The sequence below is a fragment of the Bos indicus x Bos taurus genome, chromosome 24, assembly GCF_003369695.1.
Source record: "Bos indicus x Bos taurus breed Angus x Brahman F1 hybrid chromosome 24, Bos_hybrid_MaternalHap_v2.0, whole genome shotgun sequence".
Taxonomy (NCBI): Eukaryota; Metazoa; Chordata; class Mammalia; order Artiodactyla; family Bovidae; genus Bos; species Bos indicus x Bos taurus.
Window position 1 is genome coordinate 40,053,576 of NC_040099.1, and position 21,776 is coordinate 40,075,351.

The 21,776-nt window shown below is 41.7% G+C and overlaps 1 protein-coding gene across 2 annotated transcripts in view; it reads left to right on the forward strand.

Moving 5' to 3' along the window:
- The window catches only part of ARHGAP28 (Rho GTPase activating protein 28), a 139,713-nt gene that overhangs the window by 94,701 nt on the left and 23,236 nt on the right, over positions 1-21,776 (forward strand). For both annotated transcript variants that reach the window (XM_027525571.1, XM_027525572.1), the window contains exons 5-12: positions 77-169; positions 5,629-5,718; positions 10,089-10,173; positions 12,591-12,733; positions 13,190-13,355; positions 13,454-13,545; positions 16,218-16,295; positions 21,584-21,746. In XM_027525571.1, coding sequence (XP_027381372.1) covers positions 77-169; positions 5,629-5,718; positions 10,089-10,173; positions 12,591-12,733; positions 13,190-13,355; positions 13,454-13,545; positions 16,218-16,295; positions 21,584-21,746 — 910 coding nt within the window. The remainder of the gene's footprint in view (positions 1-76; positions 170-5,628; positions 5,719-10,088; positions 10,174-12,590; positions 12,734-13,189; positions 13,356-13,453; positions 13,546-16,217; positions 16,296-21,583; positions 21,747-21,776) is intronic.

The window sequence follows — 21,776 nt, forward strand, 5'->3', positions numbered from 1 at the left end:
TATCACTTGCCCCACCTGGGAAGCCCTTATTGGGAAAGACGTGCCTGGATAAAAGTGACTTCACTTCTCTCCTTAGCCAGGTGATACCTGTGACAGCCACGCTAGCGAGCTGGATGGCGCCCGGGAGGGGAAAGCGCTGCCAGGAATCATCAAAGCCAGCGGCCCCTTGGTAAGTGATGGGGAGGACGGGGTGGGGATGAGACGGCAGCCAGTCCTTCAAGACAACCGCACGAAACCTCACCACAGGGCGGCATAATTAAGGTAGCTGGACAAGCACAGCTGTCAGCATGCCGGTCTGCCTTTATTCGGAGGAAGCCATTCAGCATGAAGTGAACCAAGTTTAATAGTTATAGCCACAAATAACTACATGCTCTACTAAAACAGACACAAAACCAAACAACCAGTGAGGGTAGGCATTTCTTTATGACGGATTTAGTCCCTTTACATTTTTCTCTTATTTTAAAATATTCTCCTATGAGTGTTGGTTCCACTTGGTCCCAGGTCCACTGGATACGGATGTCAAGTCATGGGACAGCAGCACGTGTTTCCACCCTGCACCTTACTTCTGAGTGCAATCTTCACCCCAGGCATCCAGGGCTCCCTTCCCTCCCTCACCACCTGCATTTCCCCAGAGCCATTCTCCACTCCCCACTTACCTGGAGCAGACATCAGGCAAGCCCTGGGAGAAGGATCCAGCATCTGTCAGTTTATAGACAAGGAAGGTTGCTTTATTCATGGTTTAGCCAAACAGAGCCTTCTCTCACATCTGTTTTTATGTGCAGTTCTATCCTGAGCTATGTTTTCTCTCCCTTGGTGAAATGTATATACGTCATCTTTTCTTTACTGTTTCCATCCTCATATTCCTTAGGGGAGGGAATGCTGAATCCCAGAAGGTTCCCTCCTCCCTGCTGAGACAGTATTGGTGGTGTGACTTTTTTTTTTCAGTTATGTTTGTTGATGCTACTAGGTTTTAGGAAAGAAAGGTTTGGTCATCTGAAGAGTCCATATAATATTTTATGATTTTGTTAATGTCCAACGTGTTGGTTTTGCAATAAACTACCTACAATAAAGGAATTGTCTATTATAATATATATAACTGCCTATTGTCTATTATTATATGAGGTTGAGTCTTGACTCTAAATCATAAATGCCACTAAATCTAGGCCTTTACAAAAGATTTATTTACAAAAAGGCTTAAAACCCAATCTACAATCCTCACAAACTACAAATCATTCGTATAGATAAGAGAAAACATTTTCCTTATGTGTAGTTGACATAAATGAATTAGTCATTTGAGGTGTTAGTTAATTCAGAAGGCAAAGTAGTCAGTCTGGTTATTTCCAGTGCCTTAAGTAAAAATGAAATAGCTACATTTGCTATTGATTTATAATTCACTGCAAAATACAATCATACCATCTGTTAAAAATGATCATTTACATCTGTGTTTGCTTTATAGAAAAGAAAATCTAAGAAACTTTGATTTAAACAAGTAGGAGTTTGTTTTAATCACAAGCGACTAACGGTGGGCAAATCAAGCTGGTGCAGCTACAGGACAGTTCAGTGTCAACCTTGGAGTGAGCTTCTGACTTTTTTCTTCCATGCTACCACCATAGCATGTGGATTTAGTCCTTAAATTCACAAGATGGTTAGCAAACACGTATTGGATGGCTCTTGCTTTGCTTGCATTGAATTTCAGTATCCTAAATTTTCTCTCACATTACTTTCTTTTGCTCAGATTTCTTCATCTTTATGCTCCGGGTTAGTAATTTTTTTCTTGGTCATGATTCTGTTATCTTGTTTAGCTTCCCTTACTCCTTATAAATTTCAGCAAACATATTCTTATTTCCCAAGAACAGCTTTTTTCTCTGTGATTTACCCATCATGGTAGCTGTAGGTTCTTGATTCATAGCAGCTATCGACCCTGGAAGATAATTATATTATTTGTAAGGAATGGGATTATTTCTGCCTGTTTTTTACTGTTATATATTTTTAAAACAAGTGCCTGCATTTTAGGTATATAATTCAGTTCATTTTGAGAAGTGTTTTTACCTGTGTAATCACAGCCAGTCAAAACAGAGAACATTCCAGTCACCCTAGACGTTTCTCTCAGACCTTTTCCCACCCACTGTCCTCTTTCTCCGGCAGAGGCCAACTCTGTTGGGATTAGTACACACTCTTGTGTCTGGCTTCTTGCACACAAAATAATTTTAAGATTCATCCACTTGTTGCATGCGTTAGAAATTTAGTCCCTTTATCACTAACAGTAATCCATTGTGTAGATATACTGCTGTTGGTGTATCTTTTCACCTGATGATGGATATTTGGATTAGTTACACTTTTGATCCATTATGAATAATGCCTCCATGAACATTCATTTGTAACAGTAGAAAGGATATGTACTCTCGTTTCTCTTTGCCAAACACACAACATAATTCAGGTTGTTGGCCAACAAGCCACCCTCAGCCCCATCACCCTTAACTCTTAAATTCAGCAAGGAATAATTCAATAAATCAAAAATAACTGAATTCTGTCTTTTGGAGAAAGCTTCTATAGGCAGAAACACCAGCAACATAAACTCATTTCTTAATTTTTTATTGGCGTACAGTTGCTTTACAAGGAACTAATATCTAAATGTGTATTTTAAGCAAGTTATCCTGAGAAAATAAATTGGAATAAATAGCTTTTTTACTAAAAAACTACATAAATGTGTATTTTAAAGCAAGGATGTTGTCAACTAAAGCTTGGGCCTTGTGGGTGAGCTTATACAGAAAATTAAGACTATGTAGATTTCTTTTCAGTATCTTCAGTATCAACTAAGAAACAGATGTTTCGTTTTTCCCAGTTATTTCCCAAATGTAAACATCTTGTGTGGAGAACATGCTAGTTTCTGGAATGTGTAGCAGTAAGTGACACAAGCAGCGGAGTCTTGCCCAAGCGAGAGGACCATCTGATGAGGGAAGCGCATGCCTCCAGGGGGCCCTGCGGTGGGGAGGGAGGGACAGCAAGTGTCCCCTGGTTTACAGTGCAGGGAGAGCTTCTCCCCAAGACTATGCGTCCTGGGTGTTTCTTCCTGTCCCCAGCCCTTCCCTCACACTATCCCTGTCTATCAGAATCCTGTCACAGCAGGAGGGTAGGAGGACCCACCAGAGGGAAACAGAGCAGAAAGTGTTCAACAAAGTAGAAGATGCCAGCACACTCGCAGGGGACCACAGCCCGTGGGTCCGTAAAGTTCTTTGCAGTCATTGTGCAAGTCTTTATTGATTTTTGACTGATTACTGTAGGAAATTGCTGTATGTTTCCTCTGCAGCCGTGTAGATTGATTTTTTTAAAAGGCCAAAATTGTTGATCGTGTGTTTTTGAGAGTGATTGGGGTGTACTTAACTTTAAAGGGGTAAAAGTGCATATAGTGTTCAGGTAGGTTAGTAAACACTCCCCAGATGCAAAACTAATGAAGGTCAAAGCTGATTTCATTTCTCCATCTCCCCTCCACGTCTTGTGTGGTCTTCCGAGTTGCCTCCCTCTTAGACCCCTCCTTCCTCAATATCCATAAGGGATGGGTTCCAGGACCCCCTAGAATACCAAAATCCAATGGTGCTCAAATCCCTTATATAAAATGATGTGGTGCTAGCATATGACCTATACGCACCTTCCCTAAACCATCTCTCAGATCAGATCAGATCAGTCGCTCAGTCGTGTCCGACTCTTTACGACCCCATGAATCGCAGCACGCCAGGCCTCCCTGTCCATCACCAACTCCCGGAATTCACTGAGACTCACGTCCATCGAGTCAGTGATGCCATCCAGCCATCTCATCCTCTGTCGTCCCCTTCTCCTCCTGCCCCCAATCCCTCCCAGCATCAGAGTCTTTTCCAATGAGTCAACTCTTCGCATGAGGTGGCCAAAGTAGTGGAGTTTCAGCTTTAGCATCATTCCTTCCAAAGAAATCCCAGGGCTGATCTCCTTCAGAATGGACTGGTTGGATCTCTTTGCAGTCCAAGGGACTCTCAAGAGTCTTCTCCAACACCATCTCTAGATCACTTGTAATCCTTATTACAATGTACATGCTATATAAATGGTTACTGGCATGTGCAAAACTCAAACTTTAGCTTTTGGGAGCTTTCTGGGTTTTTTGTTTTTTCAAATATTTCAAACGTTATCTATCCATCTGGATTGGATGAATCTGCCAATGGAAAACCTGTGGAGACAGAGGGCCAAGTGTACTCAAACCAGGAGCCCATCCACCCCAAAGCAGTTCATTTTATTTAGACTGAATTTGGGTTTTTGTCCTCAGATTATATTTAGGGGCTGTCTATATTTTAAGGAATGATTGACTGCTTCATCCCTGGTTTGTAAACAACTCTTGACTATCTGCCGGCAGCTCTTTCCTACCCTTTGTACATCATGTTGTTTTTATCTTCCCTGTCTGAAAAACTTTCTTTTATGCTGCTTTCAGTTAGAGGTTTTGTTTTACCAACCAGTTCTGTTTGCTTTTCATCTAGAAATGTCTATCAGCTCTGGAATTCTTTGCTGGTTTCCAATGCTGTTAAAAACCTGTTCCTTTAAATTTTTTTTCCCATCATTTTTAGTAATTTGGGGTGAGAGGGGAGCTGGATGATGGTGAGTTTGCCGTCGTGACTTAAATTTCTTGCGCTAGTTCTTGTGTTCTATTTGTTCCTTTGAAGAAAAAAAAGAGCCCTTTGTTCATTTTTTAAAATAACACATACCATCCATAGAAAATTCAGAAAATATGGTCAATCAAGATGAGTGACAGTTTTTTAAAAGACAAAATATCATGTGTTTTCATAAGTATCAAGTATATTTGATTTTGCAATGAAAGAAAAGAATATTCATGTCTTAAATTTCAGTAACACCACTGTACATTAAAGCAAAAATCTTCGGAGTTTATAAATGAAAAAGCATTTTGGTACTATTGCTACTGAATTCTAATCATTGCAAAAAAAAGTCTTAGAATATAGTAAAAAAATAATAGGATTAGACAAGTTTGTGTTTGGCTGCATGTAATAGGAAAGTAGGAGCTGCTTTGTTTCACGTGGGGATGATTACGAGGGATGCTCCAGGACTGACGGGGCAGCCACGTGATGCTCTCAGCACAGACCCACCCACATCTGGCCTCCAGCATCCTCTCTGGAGCCAGACACCTGCAGACCCTGTGAAGCCTGTAGCAGCTGACCCTCCTCTTTTCAGTCAGGAAACACTTACCTTTTCTGAAAACACTCTTGGTAAAATTACACTTAAATTACACCTCATTGCCCGCATTTGTCACATGGTCACTTTTAGCTGCAAATAAGCCTGGAAATCTAATTCTTTGGTTTAACATCTAGCTCCCTGGAACAAAACTAAGATATTGTTCAGGAAGACAGAGTTTGTGGTAGATGATAGCAGGGTCTGCTGTAGGGGCCAGGGTCTGCCAGAAGGCCTGGCCTTCCGGTGGCTCACGGTGACGATCCCTGAGGGGCTGCTGCAGTTCCCCACCGCCCACCGCCCCCCCGCACTCACAGCTTTGTGTATTGCCACATGTATCTACATACATACACGTGGTGGAATACACACAAACATGATAGAAAGCATTTGCCTAAATAAGAACTGTGCTCTCATTTCTCCATTTAGCCAGATGGTGCTTCTCTCAACAGTAGTACCCTGTCAGATGGGTCCCAGGATGAAGAATGGAGTTTTACTGTTCCCAGGAGTGGCTCCATGGTAAGTCATCACCTGCCCAGACAGTTGCGTGTCAGGGAAAAATTGCAGGTTCAAGGCAATAAGAAGCAATTTCTGCAAACAGATGAAATGAACTTCAGCTAGCATTGTAAGGAAACCACAGCTGCCAGTGGACCCACCAACGTGGAATGAATGATTAGGAAGAAGGCAAATCAAAATACTGGGGAATGACTAGATCTCATTTTGAAAGAGGACTCCATGAATTAATGCCAATGCGATGTTCTTTACGAGGATCAAACATGGAGGAATTTGTTATTCTTTGATGTAAATATATAATCTGTAAAAACTGTTAGGTATAGTTTTATGCCAAGGCCTAGCATTATTGTAGCCATAATGCTTTGATTAATTTTTCAGTAGGTAGAGTCTGAGGGTTATATTCCTTTCAATCGACCATCTTGTATGAATTTGATAATGTATATTTGTTCTAGCAAAACATCCAGTTCAGTATATGTTGGTGTGTGTGTATGTGTGTATATAAATATATAGTTATATATAATATATTTATTTATTTAGGTGCATAATTTTAGCATTTTCTGTGCAGTATGGCTATTCTTTTTCTTCCTAAGATTTATGTCTTTTATGTCAATCAGAATGTAAATACTTGCCTGTGTGGTCAATATTTTTTTTTAAAGTCACTACCTTTAATTAAGCCTACTTTTTCTATTAAATTAATATAAATCATTAATTTATTTAATCTTAATTATTTTTTTCATTCATTCTTGGGTCGACTTGGACAAGTTTTCCTAGTCTCTTAGATTATAGACCTATTTCATTTATTTTTAAACTTTCTTACTTGCATTTAAGGTTAAGAAGTAATCTGAGTACTTTGGCTATTCTCGTGGTTTTTGGAATTTATTACTCTCACTGTCTTTAATATTTAGTTTATAATTTCAGATGTGATTCAGTATTTAATCTGTGATGTCATCGAATTGCCTTTAAATTCACATTTGGATAGATGTTGTAGTTGTTGTTTTTTAATTTCAAAGCTGATTGCATATTCGTCCATGAACGTGAGTTATTTAAGTTCATCTCTGGGGAATTTGGCACAAAGTGGTTACAAGAGGTGGATTTCTCCGTTCTGATCTCAGGTGCAGAAGAGGAATATGGTAGCCATGTTTTCTGTAATGACTCCAGCACAGGCAGCTTTAGTATCTAGAATTACAAAATGTAGATTCACACCATGAGAAAATACCCAGCAACCAGTCAGGACAGTGAGGAACATATTAGTTGATAAATTTCTCCTTTAAGTAAGGAACGTGAGAAATATTTGGTATGGTGATTCTTCAATGTGAAGGAAATATGCCATAGTCAAAGTCTAGTCTTAAGGGAACTCACATAGCTCAGTTGATAAAGAATTTGCCTGCAATGCAGGAGACCCGATTTCGATTCCTGGATCGGGAAAGATCCTCCTGGAGAAGAAAATGGCACCCCACTCCAGTAGTCTTGCCTGGAGAATCTCATGGACAGAGGAGCCCGGCAGGCCACAGCTCATGGGATCATAAGAGTTGGCCATGATTTAGCAACCAAACCATCAAGCAGATAGAGCTAACCTTCTACATCTTGGAATTTAAAATACTAATCCCTCAGCCTTGACTGTGATGTCCCAGTGTAGTAGGATTTGGGCAGCAGGGCGAGCCCTGATGGCTGCGTGTCTTTGCCTCTCTTAAACCAGCTGAGGCCCCAGTGGAAAAGTCTCATGGCTGGGATTGTAGGGAGATGGCAGGATCCATTATGGACAAGCCAGAGAAGTTTGTTTTAAGTGGGAGTGGCATATATGTTTGAAATACTTTAAAATCACTAGAAAGAAATTTTAAGATTCTAATACTAATACGTTTAATGAGTAAAGGGATGTTTTAAAAGTATGAATGAAAAAAAAAAACATGAATACCAAGCACTGAGCCTTTCCCTTCAATGTATTTCAAAACTCCTGGTCCCTTTATTGGCAGTGAGATCTTCCTTTTCATTTTCACCAAGTCATTCTCCTGCTTTAATACATAAGAAAAGAATGCTCATCTGTTTGTTTTGTTCTGCTGTGTTTTAACCCTTATGAGTCTGAGTCTAAGCACCTTTACTTGGCTTTAACTCCTGGCAAATCAGGCTCTCCATTGATCCTCTCATGAAGCCGAAATGCTTCAGATTTCCATACCTGGAATTTATAATTCCATGCCTGGCCTGAATGCTTTGCCCACCTCCCTGCCTTTGTAAGTCCTTTTCATCATTCCTTGAGTTCCAGCACACGATCAACAACCTCTTCAAAGAGACCTTTTGGGCAGCACCTCCTTGCTTTCCATTACTCTCCAGTGAACACTTGTATTTTAGTGTAGAAATTCACTCTTAGCAGTGGACTGTGTTTTAATAATGTTCCATAAATGTTACTCTCTTCTCATTATAAATAGCTGAAGAGCAAGGGTCACAATTTAAATTTCTTCTTCCCCCGGGAAAGTCCCAGAATCATTCACATTGCAAAGAACGGGCCCTTGTTCAATACTGTAGGCTGGCTGGAGGCCATTTAAACCTAAGGAGCAGATGACACCTCCACTTTACAGATCATTAAATTGACATTTAGTCGTTTAAGCTTCCCAAGCCCAGCATGAATGTCGATTTTTCAGGAGCATTCTCTACTATAGATGAGTTACTTCAAAGTTTAATGAAGTATTTATTGCTCTGTAGGAAAACTTAAGGAAACCACTGAAAAGTGTTCCACATTGTTTTTGAAGATTTTGTTGTGGGGTAATCTTTATTCTGTGGTGTTAGTTTTTAGAGCCACCAAATATATACTTGGGCATCTGTGTTAAAATAATTGGGTATGCCTTCGCATTCTGTTTACATAATAAGATATGTCATCTCTTTGGCACAAAGTAGGGAGAAGAGAAACAAAGTTCAGCATTCGCGATTCCTTTGTGCAGTTTGTAGTGGTGGTGGTTTAGCCGCTAAGTCCTTTCTGACTCTCGTGACTCCATGGACTGTAGCCCACCAGGATCCTCTGTCCATGGGATTTCCCAGGCAAGAACACTGGAGTGGGTTGCCATTTCCTTCTCCAGTTCACTTCATATTGCTGAATAAATATGAGAATAAAAGAAACAACACCAGGTTCTGGGGGGAAAAGAACAGACTTATGTATAAAGAGCGTATAAAGGATTCTTGATGGAGTAGCCAATTTTCACCCCCAACGTACTCATGGTTGATAACTTCCACATTAAAATTCATATTCGTAGAAACAGTGGAATTTGTGTAAAGTTTTTACTAGGACCCACCTCAAGGAGCCTGACGGGCTATATTCCTTGGGGTTGCAAGAGTCGGATACGACTTAGCAAGTAAACCGCCACCAGCATCCAATCTGAGTAGTAATGCCAAACTCTATGAAGAAAGATACCCAGCTTCCGATAACATTCCAGGGGAGTGCAGCAGTGTGGCAGGATCACAGTGAAGAAAATAGCAAATTAATTAAGAGAGGACACAACTAGAAAACATGCTGAACCCTTTGGTAGTCATTATCCCTCTGTGTTTTGTCGTGAAGAAGTTAACGTATTAGTGTATTAACAGTAGCTGACCCTCATACAGTAGTCACTGTGCATCAGATGTTGTCCCCTGTGATTTATAGTCATTTAAAATTCATAAAAACTTGTTGAAATATGTTATTTTATCATCTTCATTTAACAGACCAGGGAGACTAATAGAAAGTTCTGTAACTTGAAGTCATGTGAAGTGGAAGAGCCAGGATTAGAATCCAGGCAGCCTGGCTCCCGCATCCCTTCTATTAACCATCTAGTTATGTCATGACTTAGGGTTTATGACCAAAATGTATGACCAGCTGCATCAAGAATAACAAGTACAGGGACTGCCTGGCAGTCCAGTAGTTGAGACTTTGTCTTCCAATGCAGGGAGTGCGGGTTCGATCCCTGATCAGGGAACTGAGATCCCATGTGCCTCTCAGTCAAAAAAATAAATAAATAAAAACATAAAAACAGAAGCAGTGTTCTAACAAATTCAGTAAACACTTTAAAAATGGTCCACATCAAAAATTCTTTAAAAAGTCAGAATGATAACATAATCGTCAAACTATGTGATTGCAAGTTTTGTCATTTCTGCATGTTAGGAAACATACGCCAGTAAACACTTGAGGAGGCGTGGTCATTCTGACCTTGGCTTAGTTCTCTTGAGAAAACTGTGTGGGCTGTACAGGTCTGAACTGAGTGAGAAAACAGGAAAGCAGATGCCAGCCCTTCATGAAATCAAGAATTGCTTTTTGGTGAAGTAGTTCTAATGCACCACCCAACATGAGTGAGGTTGAAGCGCAGGGTAGCCTGCATTCCTGGTGAACTGCTCTGTGTCCATCTTCCCTTGGTCCACAGTCCATCCTGGAGGCCATTCCAGATGTGCCAGTTCATTCCAACGTCGCGGCAGACCCTGGACGGTCGGCGCGGAACGCGGCAAGTGGTGAGTGACACAGCCTCCTCAGCCTGTGTGTCGTTTTGCTTTTGTGCCGACGCTCACTTCGGTGAGCAGTGGGTTTCTGAAGCAAAGTATACGTGTGTTTTTCTCCCCTTTCTGATTTCCGTCACCCTGGACCTCTGCTCCCTGTACCTCCAAACACCCCATCCTGTCACACCAGTAGTCACATTGCAAGCAGAATCATTTCCACCTTGACGACCACTGTGTCATTTAGAAACTACTCACTCAGGCAGTGCCTTTGGTTTGGGGTCTCTTTTATAGCTGGATCTGCTGAACAGCATCAAGCAGGCCGGAAAGTAGACACCTTCTAAAAATCTCTAGTTATGCTCAAGTATGTGCAGCACCAGAGACACTTGTGATGTTTCCTTACAAAATAACAGGGTGAACTTTTAATGGGGCCTCCTCCACTTGAGAGCTGGGTGCTCTCCGTGGGTTCAGAGTGGAATCTCAAATCCTCCTTGTAGGAAATAGGTCCCCTTTAGGCCACAGTTTTGTGGTTCCCCAAAGGTGCCCCTAAAGATACACGCTCCTCTCAGGCACAACAGAGCTCCATACTTGGAGCGTTTGCTTCAAAATTCAAATAAGTTGAGGTGATGAAATGTTCTAACATTGATCGATGGTTGCACAATGCTGCAAATATGCTAAAAATCACTGACTGTGCTCTTCAAATAAGTAATTGTTGGGCATGTGGATTACATTTAAATAAAACCGTTATCAAAACAAATTAAAGATAATGGATTTACATAAATTATCCCACATCATTCTGTTTGCTGCCGTGTTGTTACTCAGTTCGAATCGTACCACTGAGAGGTAAAAGTCCTCTTGGAGTAGTCCAGTGATTTGGCGCATCAGCCTGTACAATCACCACTGTCCAAAGAATCTGCCCATAGATCTTTAAGAATTTAGAGTCTTGGGACTCCCTGGTGGTCCAGTGGTTAAGAATCCACCTTGCAATGCAGTGGGTGCAGGTTTGACCCCTGGTCTAGAAACTAAGATCCCACATGCCACGTGCCACAGCGACTGCACTCGCACTCCGCAATGAAAGATCCTGCATGCCACAAGTTGAGTCGACACAGCCAGATAAATATTTTAAAAAGAAGAACAAATAGTTAGAGTCTTATCTAACAATTAACTGTTACTCTGATTTGAATGCAAGCCTCTGTATAATGTGTGAAAATTGTAATTTTGCCTTGTTACTTTCTGAATTCTTACTGTATCCATTTATTGTGTTTTAAATCAATATTATTTTTTAGAATTTTAGATCTGTTGATTTACATATTTCTCCACTAAACTTTTAATTGAGATAAACTAGGTCTTCTATTATTTCTATCTGTTGCTTCTTTTGTTCTATTTGGCTTTCTTTTAGTTACTGTTTATAGAAGGGGGTGGGCTTCCCAGGTCAGTGGTAAAGAATCTACCTGCCAATGGAGGAGATGCAGGTTCGATCCCCAGGTCAGGAAGATCCTCTGGAGAAGGAAACGGCAACCCACTCCAGTATTCTGGCTGGAAAATCCCATGGACAGAGGAGCCTAGTGGGCTGCAGTCCATGAGATTGCAAAGAGTTGGACAACGATTTAATATAGAAGAGGGTAAAGCTGATGAGTTCTTTTTTTGTCATCAAATAATTCTTTTCATGACACAGGAACAATTTTGCCAGGCAATAAAACAAGATGGCAAGCTAGACTCTCAGTCAAAAATCAGATTTAGGATTCCTCAAATGATTTCCCTTGCTTTTGGTAAGGAATCTATTGTCTTAATTTCAAACTTGAGAAAAACAGGTATAGCGGACAGGACTTGTCACCCATTCATCTTTGGAATATGCACCATCCAAGACCAGAAAACCAGGACAGAGTCACAGGAATCAGGATTAATTCACCTGAACAAATCTCAGTGAAGGGCAAACTGGATTGGAACAAATCTGAAGTGGCATAGTTCCACAGTTTGGGATAAAAACTCAAGAGGAATGAAAGTAGGCAGAACTTTTCTGTGGGACCTCCACCCTTCCTCCTTTTGCTTTAAGCTTTTGCTTCCCCAGTAGCAGCATTGAGTATGGAGAGACGTCATTGCATAAGAGTACATAGAAACATTCTGTTATGGACTTTCTAATAATCTAATAATCTTCAGTGCTTTTCATGAGACATTAACCTCTAAAATTAAAAAAAAAATCAGATTAAATAGGAAGTTCGCACAATGATTGTAGAAGCTTGTTCATATGGAAGTCTGATGACACTACATTAATTGTTTAACCAAGATCCTTCTGAGTGAGTCTGATGCTTTTCCAGGGATGTAAACATTTCAACGTGCTTGTGGATTAACTCATCAATATTTTATGCTTATTTTACAGTCAATGGTATTGATCAATTAAATGGCATATTAAATATTCCACATCCTTTGTTCTTTAGATGATGAATATCTGGAAAAAAACATTCCGGTAGAAGCTGAAGAGCTGTCCTTTGAAGTATCATATTCAGAAAAGCTAACACAGGCTCCAAAAAGGAACAGATTTAAGAAGTTAGATTTTAAGAAAGAAGACTATGTTTTACCTGTAAGTAAAATGTGGAAATGGAGAATATAGCAATGGCATTGTCTTCAAAATGAGAGTAGGATTATTTGGCACTTACTGTGCATTTTGGATTTTTAAGGACATTTTTAATTACCTAAATTTGACATTTAAGATAGAATGGCTATTGTCTCAGCAAGCACGTGCAGTCAGTTTCAATAGGGGAATTAGCTGCACTCTGTACATCACAGTTGTGATGATGATATTATAATATATTTCAGGTGACTGTTTTGTGTTTGGTTTAGTAGTTGTGATCATCAGAGGTTCTAACAGTCATATTCATGACCTTTCTATGACGCAGCATGCGCCTCAGATATCTTTTTATGTGAATAGCAAGCATGTCAGGCTGTACAGATTTGGAAGGTCCAGGTCTCCTTTGAATGAAGGTATAATAATTTTCCTTTGCCATAAAAAAATAAATATCCTCAATATGTATTTTAGAAATTTGTTGTTCAGAAAACCAGATTTGGCCTAACCAAAGCAGAAGATCTGTCTGCAGAAGACATGAAGAAAATCCGCCATCTCTCTCTGATTGAATTGACGGCCTTTTTTGATGCCTTTCGAATTCAGCTGAAAAGAAACAAAACAGAGAAAGTCAAAGGACGAGGTATTGAGACTTACTCTGACTCTAACATTTTGACACACGGGAATAAGACAGTGCTTTTCTGACTCTTTTTTTTCTCCCCCTTCTGTTTTACAATGAAGACAGTGGGATTTTTGGAGTTCCCCTCACAGTCCTGTTAGAAAATGACCGAAGGAAAGACTCTGGGGTCAAAGTTCCCCTTGTGTTACAAAAGGTGAGTTTGGTGTACATAACTGGGGAGTTCATAGAGCTCTGTGCTTGTAGTATGCTATTCAGAAACCCGCCGATGAATATTCTTAGATCTAAAGACACGAAGGCCCCTTTAGGACTCGGGTTTCTGTAACTCTCAGCTTCCCTCCTCGCATCCACGTGACATCTAAGGCGCCTGGGTGTGTTTGCCTTGCTAAGAACCTCTGTTGCATTGTCCAGCCAGAAAGCATCAGGTTATGGACACAGATGCTGTCACATGGCGTCCTTCTGTTACATTTGTTCCAATATTTTTAAAATATTTGTGTGTATGTATGTGTTTGTGTGTGTGTATATGATTATTCTCTCCTGGATAAAAGATAACTACTAATTACTAATAGTCCATTTATTAATCTTACAAGTATTTGCTGAGATACATCACAGGTTGGGTGTTTTGCGATGTGTGTGTATTACTATTTAAATGAATTTTCCAGACAAAGCTAAATAAAGTCTAGAAATCAGCTTATTCTGGTGGTGTTTTCAGAGTGCCTGGGAAAGTATATATTGCGACAAAGAAGATTTCTGGTTTAGGAAGTTGTGAAAATGATGTCTGAACAATACAGTTGTCTCAGTGACCCTCACTGGCAGATGGCTCATTTGCTTTTAAGCCCCACCTTTTATAGCCGACAATTTACTGTGGTTTATTCAATAGGGATATCCAGTAGTACAAGTAAAATTCCAAGCCCTAAATACAAATCTTGTTGAATTTTAAATTCCATTTTTTGAGTGTTTTTTTTTTTAACTACACTCTGTGGCATGTGGGATCTTAGTTCCCTGACGAGGGATGAAACCTGCACCCTCCGCATTGAAAGCGTGGAGTCTTAACCATTGGACCTTCAGGGAAGTCCCTTAAATTCAGTTTTTAAATGATATGTGAAAATACTGACAGAGGACACATACTTTATTCACAACAGCACTTCTCTTTCCTGTCTTCCTCAGTTTGGGTACCAATACCTCAAACTGAGCTACTCCTCCAGTCGGGTGACTGACTGGCCGCCCATAGGCGCAGGGAGGATAGCAAACGGGGTCCAGAGGATGCCAAGGCCCGCCCAGCCTGTGCATCCCCAGGGCGCCTCCCTCCACTGGGCCACATTTGATCTCTGTGTCCTGTCACATCTGACCATCACTGAGCCCCAGGAGGTCGCTATGGTCATCTCCTTTCTACTGGTGAGGCAACTGAGGCATCATAGGGTGAGATAACACGCCCAGAAACACACAGCCAGCAAGAGATAGATGCAAAGGAGAGCAAGTCCATGGTGACTCTAAGATTCCTTTCCATCCTTGGGTTGAACCATTATTGTGCCCTTTATCCTCTAGGAAGAGGACACAGTCTGAAGAAAATGCATAAAAATCTGACTGAGAAGATTCAACACACGTTTGTATTATTACGTAGGAACAGAAGCCTAGCCCACAGAAGGTGCACCGCATGCTGCCTGGTTCCTCTCATACTAACTCCTCAATAGAGGCTCATTCTGGGTACTGCTGAGGTTAGCGGTGCTCTTGTAAGACACTGGAGGTGGTGTTCTTCCACTCCTGGGGGTAGAGGCTTTTCTCAGGAAGAAGTCTCTTCTCCCTAAATACTTACATCTCTTCATACCTGCAGGAGCTGCCTTAGTTCCAGGCATCATCATTTCTCGAAGGGAAAATAGCAGAGACTCGGAATCCTGCTCTTGCTGTGTGAACATGGGCAAATCTTTACCCCTCCCATGCCTCAGTCTCTTCAGCTGTAGAATGGGGACACCACAGAATCATCATGAGGGTCACGTGCATTAATATATGTAAAGTGCTGAGAATGTTGTCTGACACGCTCTTAAGTGCACAGTGTTAGTGTTTATTATTATTTAATAGTGAAGCATCACCATTACCATGAGACAGATAAGCCTTTACAATTTCTAATTCCTTGGTCAGATTTTGAGAAGCCCTACAGTGTCTTGGGCTTCCCTGGTGGTACAGTGGAAAAGAACTCCGCTGCCTGTGCAGGTTAGATGCAACAGACATAGGCTCGATCCCTGGATCAGGAAGATCCCCTGGAGAAGGAAATGATAGCCCATTCCAGTGTTACTGCCTGGGAAAATTCCACGGACAGGGGTCGCAAAGAGTTGGACACAACTGGGCCTGCATGCATGCACAGTGTCTTAGCTAGAATAGTGTAACTAATGATAGTAATTTAGGGTCTTTTCTTACTGGTTGGTGACGCTGACTCAATGGACATGAGTTTGAGCAAGCTCTGGGAGTTGGTAATGGACAGGGAAGCCTGTTGTGGTGCAGTCCATGGGATTGCAAAGAGTCAGACACGACTGAGCAACTGAACTGGCTTACTGGTTGACCTGAAGAAAGATACAGTAATCAGATGTTAAAATATTTAAGGGGCAATGTGCTTTCGTGGTTAAGAACAGAGTTGGTGCGTCACTTTTAAGGATGACCCTGGGAAAGTGAAAAACAACCCTAAGTCTCTATTTCCTCATTTGCCAATCAGAGGCTAGTGTTGACCTCCTGGGGGCGTGTGAATGTTTAACTAGGCATTCAAGTACCCGGCATGTCTGTATGCTTGGTAATGTATCGTTTTCATCATTGTTGTTATTTTAAATGCTCATAATCATATGGAGGTATTTATTTCTGTCTTGTATCATTGCTTTCTAGTTCTTTGAGAAAGTTGAGGAATCGGGTCTGGAATCTGAAGGGATCTTTCGACTTTCAGGATGTACTGCCAAAGTCAAGGTACCAAACATTGTCTCTCTTCCTCGTTAGAGATCTCAACTAGCTGGATCAAGTTCACGCAGGCATCCTCTGTGGTTGTTGTCATCATTTCTGATTCTCTCACTTGGCACTGTAGAGCATTCCTCAACACCTATGACTAAATGTTATTCCATGATCCTGAGCTGTGCATTCTTTTAAATTAAAACAACAATAATAAAAGCAAACAACAGTAAAAGAACACATCAATTCACTCTCAGAAACTGCCACTTGTCTTGTCCCATCATTATTTTGGGGGTTAAACACTTCAGTTTTTTTTACTGAATTCTACGACAAAGTTTACTCTTTGTCGTAGAATTCACTGAGCCAGTATTAGATGACCCCTGGTATCTATTGTCAGTTGTTTTAAACTTAGAAACATTCTCTGGCTTTCCTTTTAATGGACATCCTTATAGGAATTTGTAGGAATGGCTGTAACCACTAAAATACTCCCTCAGCAGTTCTGAAACCCAGTTCCATTGAAGGTAATGTTAGCATCTACATCTAAAACCACCGTGCAGTGGGAATTCCTTTACTTTCTTCCGTCTGTATGGAGGCTAAGTCTTCAGTTCAGCAAAGAAAAGAATTAAAGGGAAGCTTTGCTCATCAGTTGCCAGCAAGACATCCCACTTGCTCTGCCGGTACACAGATGAAGAGTCCCTCTCTGCCCTGGGTCACTCCGTGGTGGGTGGACCTGGAGACATGAGCAGTTGTCAATAATGAATCCTTGAGGAAAAAAGCCTCAGGGAGAGGGAAAAGGGAACTTGACTGTGTTCAGAACTATTAAAAGGAATTGTGTAGGGGCGGGAAAGCATCTCTTCCCTAATTCATTTTGGCACATGCTTTGGGAGATTCTATTTGTATCAGCAATTTCAGTCTTATATAGAAGTATGAGGAGATATTTTTCAAGGTGGAAACTGAGAATCAATAGGCTATATCTTTGGAAGCTCCAGAAGGCAGGTGCTGGGACCAAGTTAGGAGGAGAAGAGGGTTACAGGAGGACCTCGCTTCTCAAGGATCGAGGGTCGAGGGAGGCGAACTTGGGGGTGTCGAGCCTCAGACCAGGTGCAGGCGGGACCATCACCCTGTGCACTGTCAGCCCCAACCCTGGGGAAGGGCCTGAGGCTGAGCAGAAGGTGCCAGCAGCTGGGGAGTCATCCACCTGGAGTTTTTGCAGATGAACAGCCAGTTCTGTTTTGAAGGGAGACCTGAGTGGTGGTTCACACTTTGTCACTGCAATGTCTCTGGGATGTGACTTCCTTGGGAGTAGAGATTACTAAATCCTGGCACAGGTTCGCTTAAAATGCAGGAAAATTCCTAATGGCTCCTTAAGGTTCATACTTGCTAAATGGGATCTGGTTTTTGTTTCAGCTTCTCACAGGAACAGTTTTTACATATACTTCTAAATAAATGTGTCCTAAATCCGAGAACAAAAGCTGTCACTTCTTGGTTAAGTCTTTGTGGTTATATCTGTAAAGTCAGAGAACCAAAATGAAGTCAGGAGAACAAGTTTCCTAAACCGAATCAGACTCCATCCCTCTAAACTTCCCTCCATAATAGGGAAGCTGTATTTGTACATGTTCTTACTGACTTATTCTCTGTGTGTGTGTGTGTGTGTGTGTGTGTGTGTGCGCGTGCGCGCACAAATTAGTAGGGAAGAGTGGGAGCATAATGGATATGATTTAAAATTTCTATTTTTGAAAATAATTCAAAGGAGAAAAGATTACACAATGTTTCTTGTGTGTATGAAGTTTAACATCATAGCACACGTTGCGTTTCTCTAGCTAATCTTTGACTGAAAAGCACTTATCAAAGGCCAGTAATTCCTTTAACGTGCTCTAATAGACGCATGCATTCCTGAACCACATTAGGTAAAAGTCCCTTTTGGCCCTTAATCGGTTTTATGTAGTTTCAGCCTATTTAATTCCATTTCTTGTCCGTCCGAAAAATGTATTCCAGATGTTTTCGTGGTTTGAGCTCCAGGAAAGCCAGTGTGGAAGAATGCTGGGTCAGTGAATAGAAACAAGGGAATACTGCAGTTAGAAAGGCATTGCAACTTGATACAGCCAAGGGGTCTTTATTTCTTCCCTTTGTTCAAACTTGAAACTTAAAAAAATGTTTTCATCAGTTAGACTATTTTTTTCTGGAAATGTGCTTGGGGAAAGAAAGTTTAAAAAAAAAAAATCTCCCTCATAATTATCGTCAAGTTGTGCCAAGTAGCTGACTCTAACCCTCAGGTATCACTGTGGGTTGTACTTTCAGAGCCTGGTTAGACTTACAGGGAAGCATCCCTGGGGGAAGCTGCGGATTTAGCCTCTCAGGGCACCAACCGCCGAGCCCATCCTGGACGTGAGGCCTTGGGTCATTTGGAACCAATTTAATGGCTCGGTGTTTCCAGTAATTTTCTTTTCCACAAATGACAGAAGTTTGAGCCAAACACTGGGGAATATATTTTATGGAAGAAAGCAGACTGCTTTGACGTGCATGGCTTTCTTTTTTTGACTCATTTCAATTACTCAGAGGCTGCTCTAAATGCTTTGTGAGGATGTTACCTGGTCTTCTGGTTTCCCACCCTGAACTGGTTTTTTGAGGCTGAAGGTGGGTTATTTGCATTTTTGTAAAATTACCTCAGGAGGAGAAGCAGGATGGATATTTGCTCAGACGAGGTTTAAGGCCCTGGCTCCTGATCCTTGCCTGCTGCTGCTGCTGCTAAGTCGCTTCAGTCGTACAGTCCTACAGAGTCTCACAGTCCGACTCTGTGCAACCCCATAGACGGCAGCCCACCAGGCTCCCCCGTCCCTGGGATTCTCCAGGCAAGAACACTGGAGTGGGTTGCCATTTCCTTCTCCAATGCATGAAAGTGAAAAGGGAAAGTGAAGTCGCTCAGTCATGTCCGACTCCTAGCGACCCCATGGACTGCAGCCCACCAGGCCCCCTCCGTCCATGGGATTTTCCAGGCAAGAATACTGGAGTGGGGTGCCATTGCCTTCTCCGGATCCTTGCCTAGCGTCCTCATTAACAGTTTAAACATCCACCCGTCTCTGGTGAGGAAGAGTTGGCCCCTGGTTCATCTGGTCCCTTGTTTAGGACACCGTGGAGCTCTGCACCAGCTTCCAATGTGCTCTGCTCCAAACTCAGGGAGGGCGTCCTTCCCCTCCTTTCTGTTGGCCCTCTAGACAGAACGAGGTGCCATTACTCCCCGAATAGCACTCCACATACACATAGGTTTCTCGTAGTAATAACACTAGAGGTTGTAGCAGAGACGAGGGAGGGTAAATGCGGCCAGCACTTACTGAGCGCTCTCTGTGGGCATGCCCCGCCCCCTGAGCTCTGTGTTATCCAGTTTAATCTCTGCAAGGTTGTTTGAATATCCCTGTTATGCAGTGGGAAACTTCACAGGCCTTCAACTAGACCATTGTGGAACCAGGATAAACACCTAAAGAATGTGGTTATACCTTAAGAATGCATTCCAGTATACAGTAGGTACAGACAAATGCTGCTTGATTCCACTTATACGAGGTACCTAAGAGTCAGATTCCTAGAGTCAGAAAGTACCTTGATGGATGCCAGGGTTTGGGGGAGGGGCGGTTGGAAGATGCGGCAGGGAGCCGGGGACTTAGTGTCTACTGGGGACAGAGTTTCAGTTTAGGAAGATGAAATATTAGGGAGATGGATGATGGTGAGAGTTGGACAATGATGTGAATGTAGTTAGTGCCACAGAACTGCACAGTTAAACGTGGTTAAAATAGTGTTTTTATATTATGTGACTCTTACCACAGTAAAAAAAAAAAAAATTTTAATGAGTGTGGTTCTAGAGCCTGCCCTTGATCCTGGGGCCATGTTTCCCCGTAGGTGACAGGGAAGCACTGGAAGTTTTCAACAACAGTCACCTAGTGTTTCAGCCAGCCTTTTGTGGCATAGGTCTGTGGAAGTGGATCTGAATTATCCTGCTCTTGCCAGTGCTTCCTGAAAACCAGCTTCCCCTTGGCTCTCGGGCAGTGGGACAGGGAAACATTGGCTCCTCCCCCTCCACTTCTTGTCAATAGCACCTCCTTCTGCCCATTATCCCAGCCTGCAATCTGAGAGCCATCCTGGACTTTTATTTCTCCCTCTGAGTCTCATATTCAACCCATCGCCTCTCCTTGAGAATTTTCCCTCCTGGGTGTTGCTTAAATGCCACCTCTTCTTCCTGTCCTGCAACTGCTCACCTAGGTTAGTCGCTGATTATCCGTCACCAGAAATGCCAGCGGCTGCTTTCTGTTTCCCCAGCCTTATCCCCACCAGCACCAAGCCCCTCACCTGCTCCCCCCCTCCATCACCAGATCACTTTTCCACCCGGCCACCAGAGATGGATGATAAATCTCACCTTGTCATCCTCTAGCTTCTCTTGCACGTTCAAGGCTGGAAGACTTAGGTTTCTCTTGAGAATAAAGCAAAGGCCTTAAGGATTTTTCACAGTTTTCTTTTTTAAAGTATCCTTTTTGAAGCAGTTATTGTTAGTTGGGAAACTGACTATAACTGCCTGGTGTTATTGGTAAACCCTGTAGTTCAGGGAGCAATAGAATGCCCTGGGGGTACTGGCCATCAAATGAGTTAATAATCTAAAATGGATAACCCAAATCAACTTAAGGACATTTAGTGATTTTTTTAAAAAGTATTAACACAGTGTTCCAAACCTTACAAAGTACCGGGCAAGCATGCAGGCATGTGGAAGACATGTGTCCAGCTTGGCATGAAACTTCTGTATTTGCTCCAGGAAGACGTCATGGGTATGCATGTTGCAGTGAGGTCAGAGTTCCTTTGTTGGGTTAGTTTTCATTCTGTATGTAAACCAGCCAAGAGGCATACATCCTTCATTGAATTTAGAAATATTAGTACAAGATGAGGTGGCAGAAGAAAGGAATCATTGGGGGGAAAAAAAGAAATAGAGGCTTTGTCAAAATCTAGCAGTGCATTTATCATGTGGGGATAGTCAGTATTCTGCCAAAACGATATAAATGAAGCTATGATCTGAGTAAAGAACTTTTGTATTTGTACAGATGGCAAATTACTTTAAGATTAGCATTATTCTAAAAGGATTTTAGAGAATGTTTTTTTTTTTAAAAAATACATTCAGAAAGAGCTATTTCAGTTCTTCAATCGTGTTGAAAAAGAGGAGCTTAGTAGATACTGGCATTTCAATCTAATTACAAAAATAGTTTGTGTAATGACAGTTTTTAAAGGGGAAGAGAGGGGGATCAGGTTGTAAACTCACTGTTTTCCTTGATTTTCAGCAATACCGTGAAGAACTGGATGCCAAGTTTAATGCTGACAAGTTTAAATGGGAGAAAATGTGCCATAGAGAAGCTGCAGTGATGCTGAAAGCCTTTTTCAGAGAACTGCCCACCTCTCTCTTTCCCGTGGAATATATACCTGCCTTCATCACTCTAATGGAAAGTAGGTGGAAGAAGTTACATGCGAATGGAT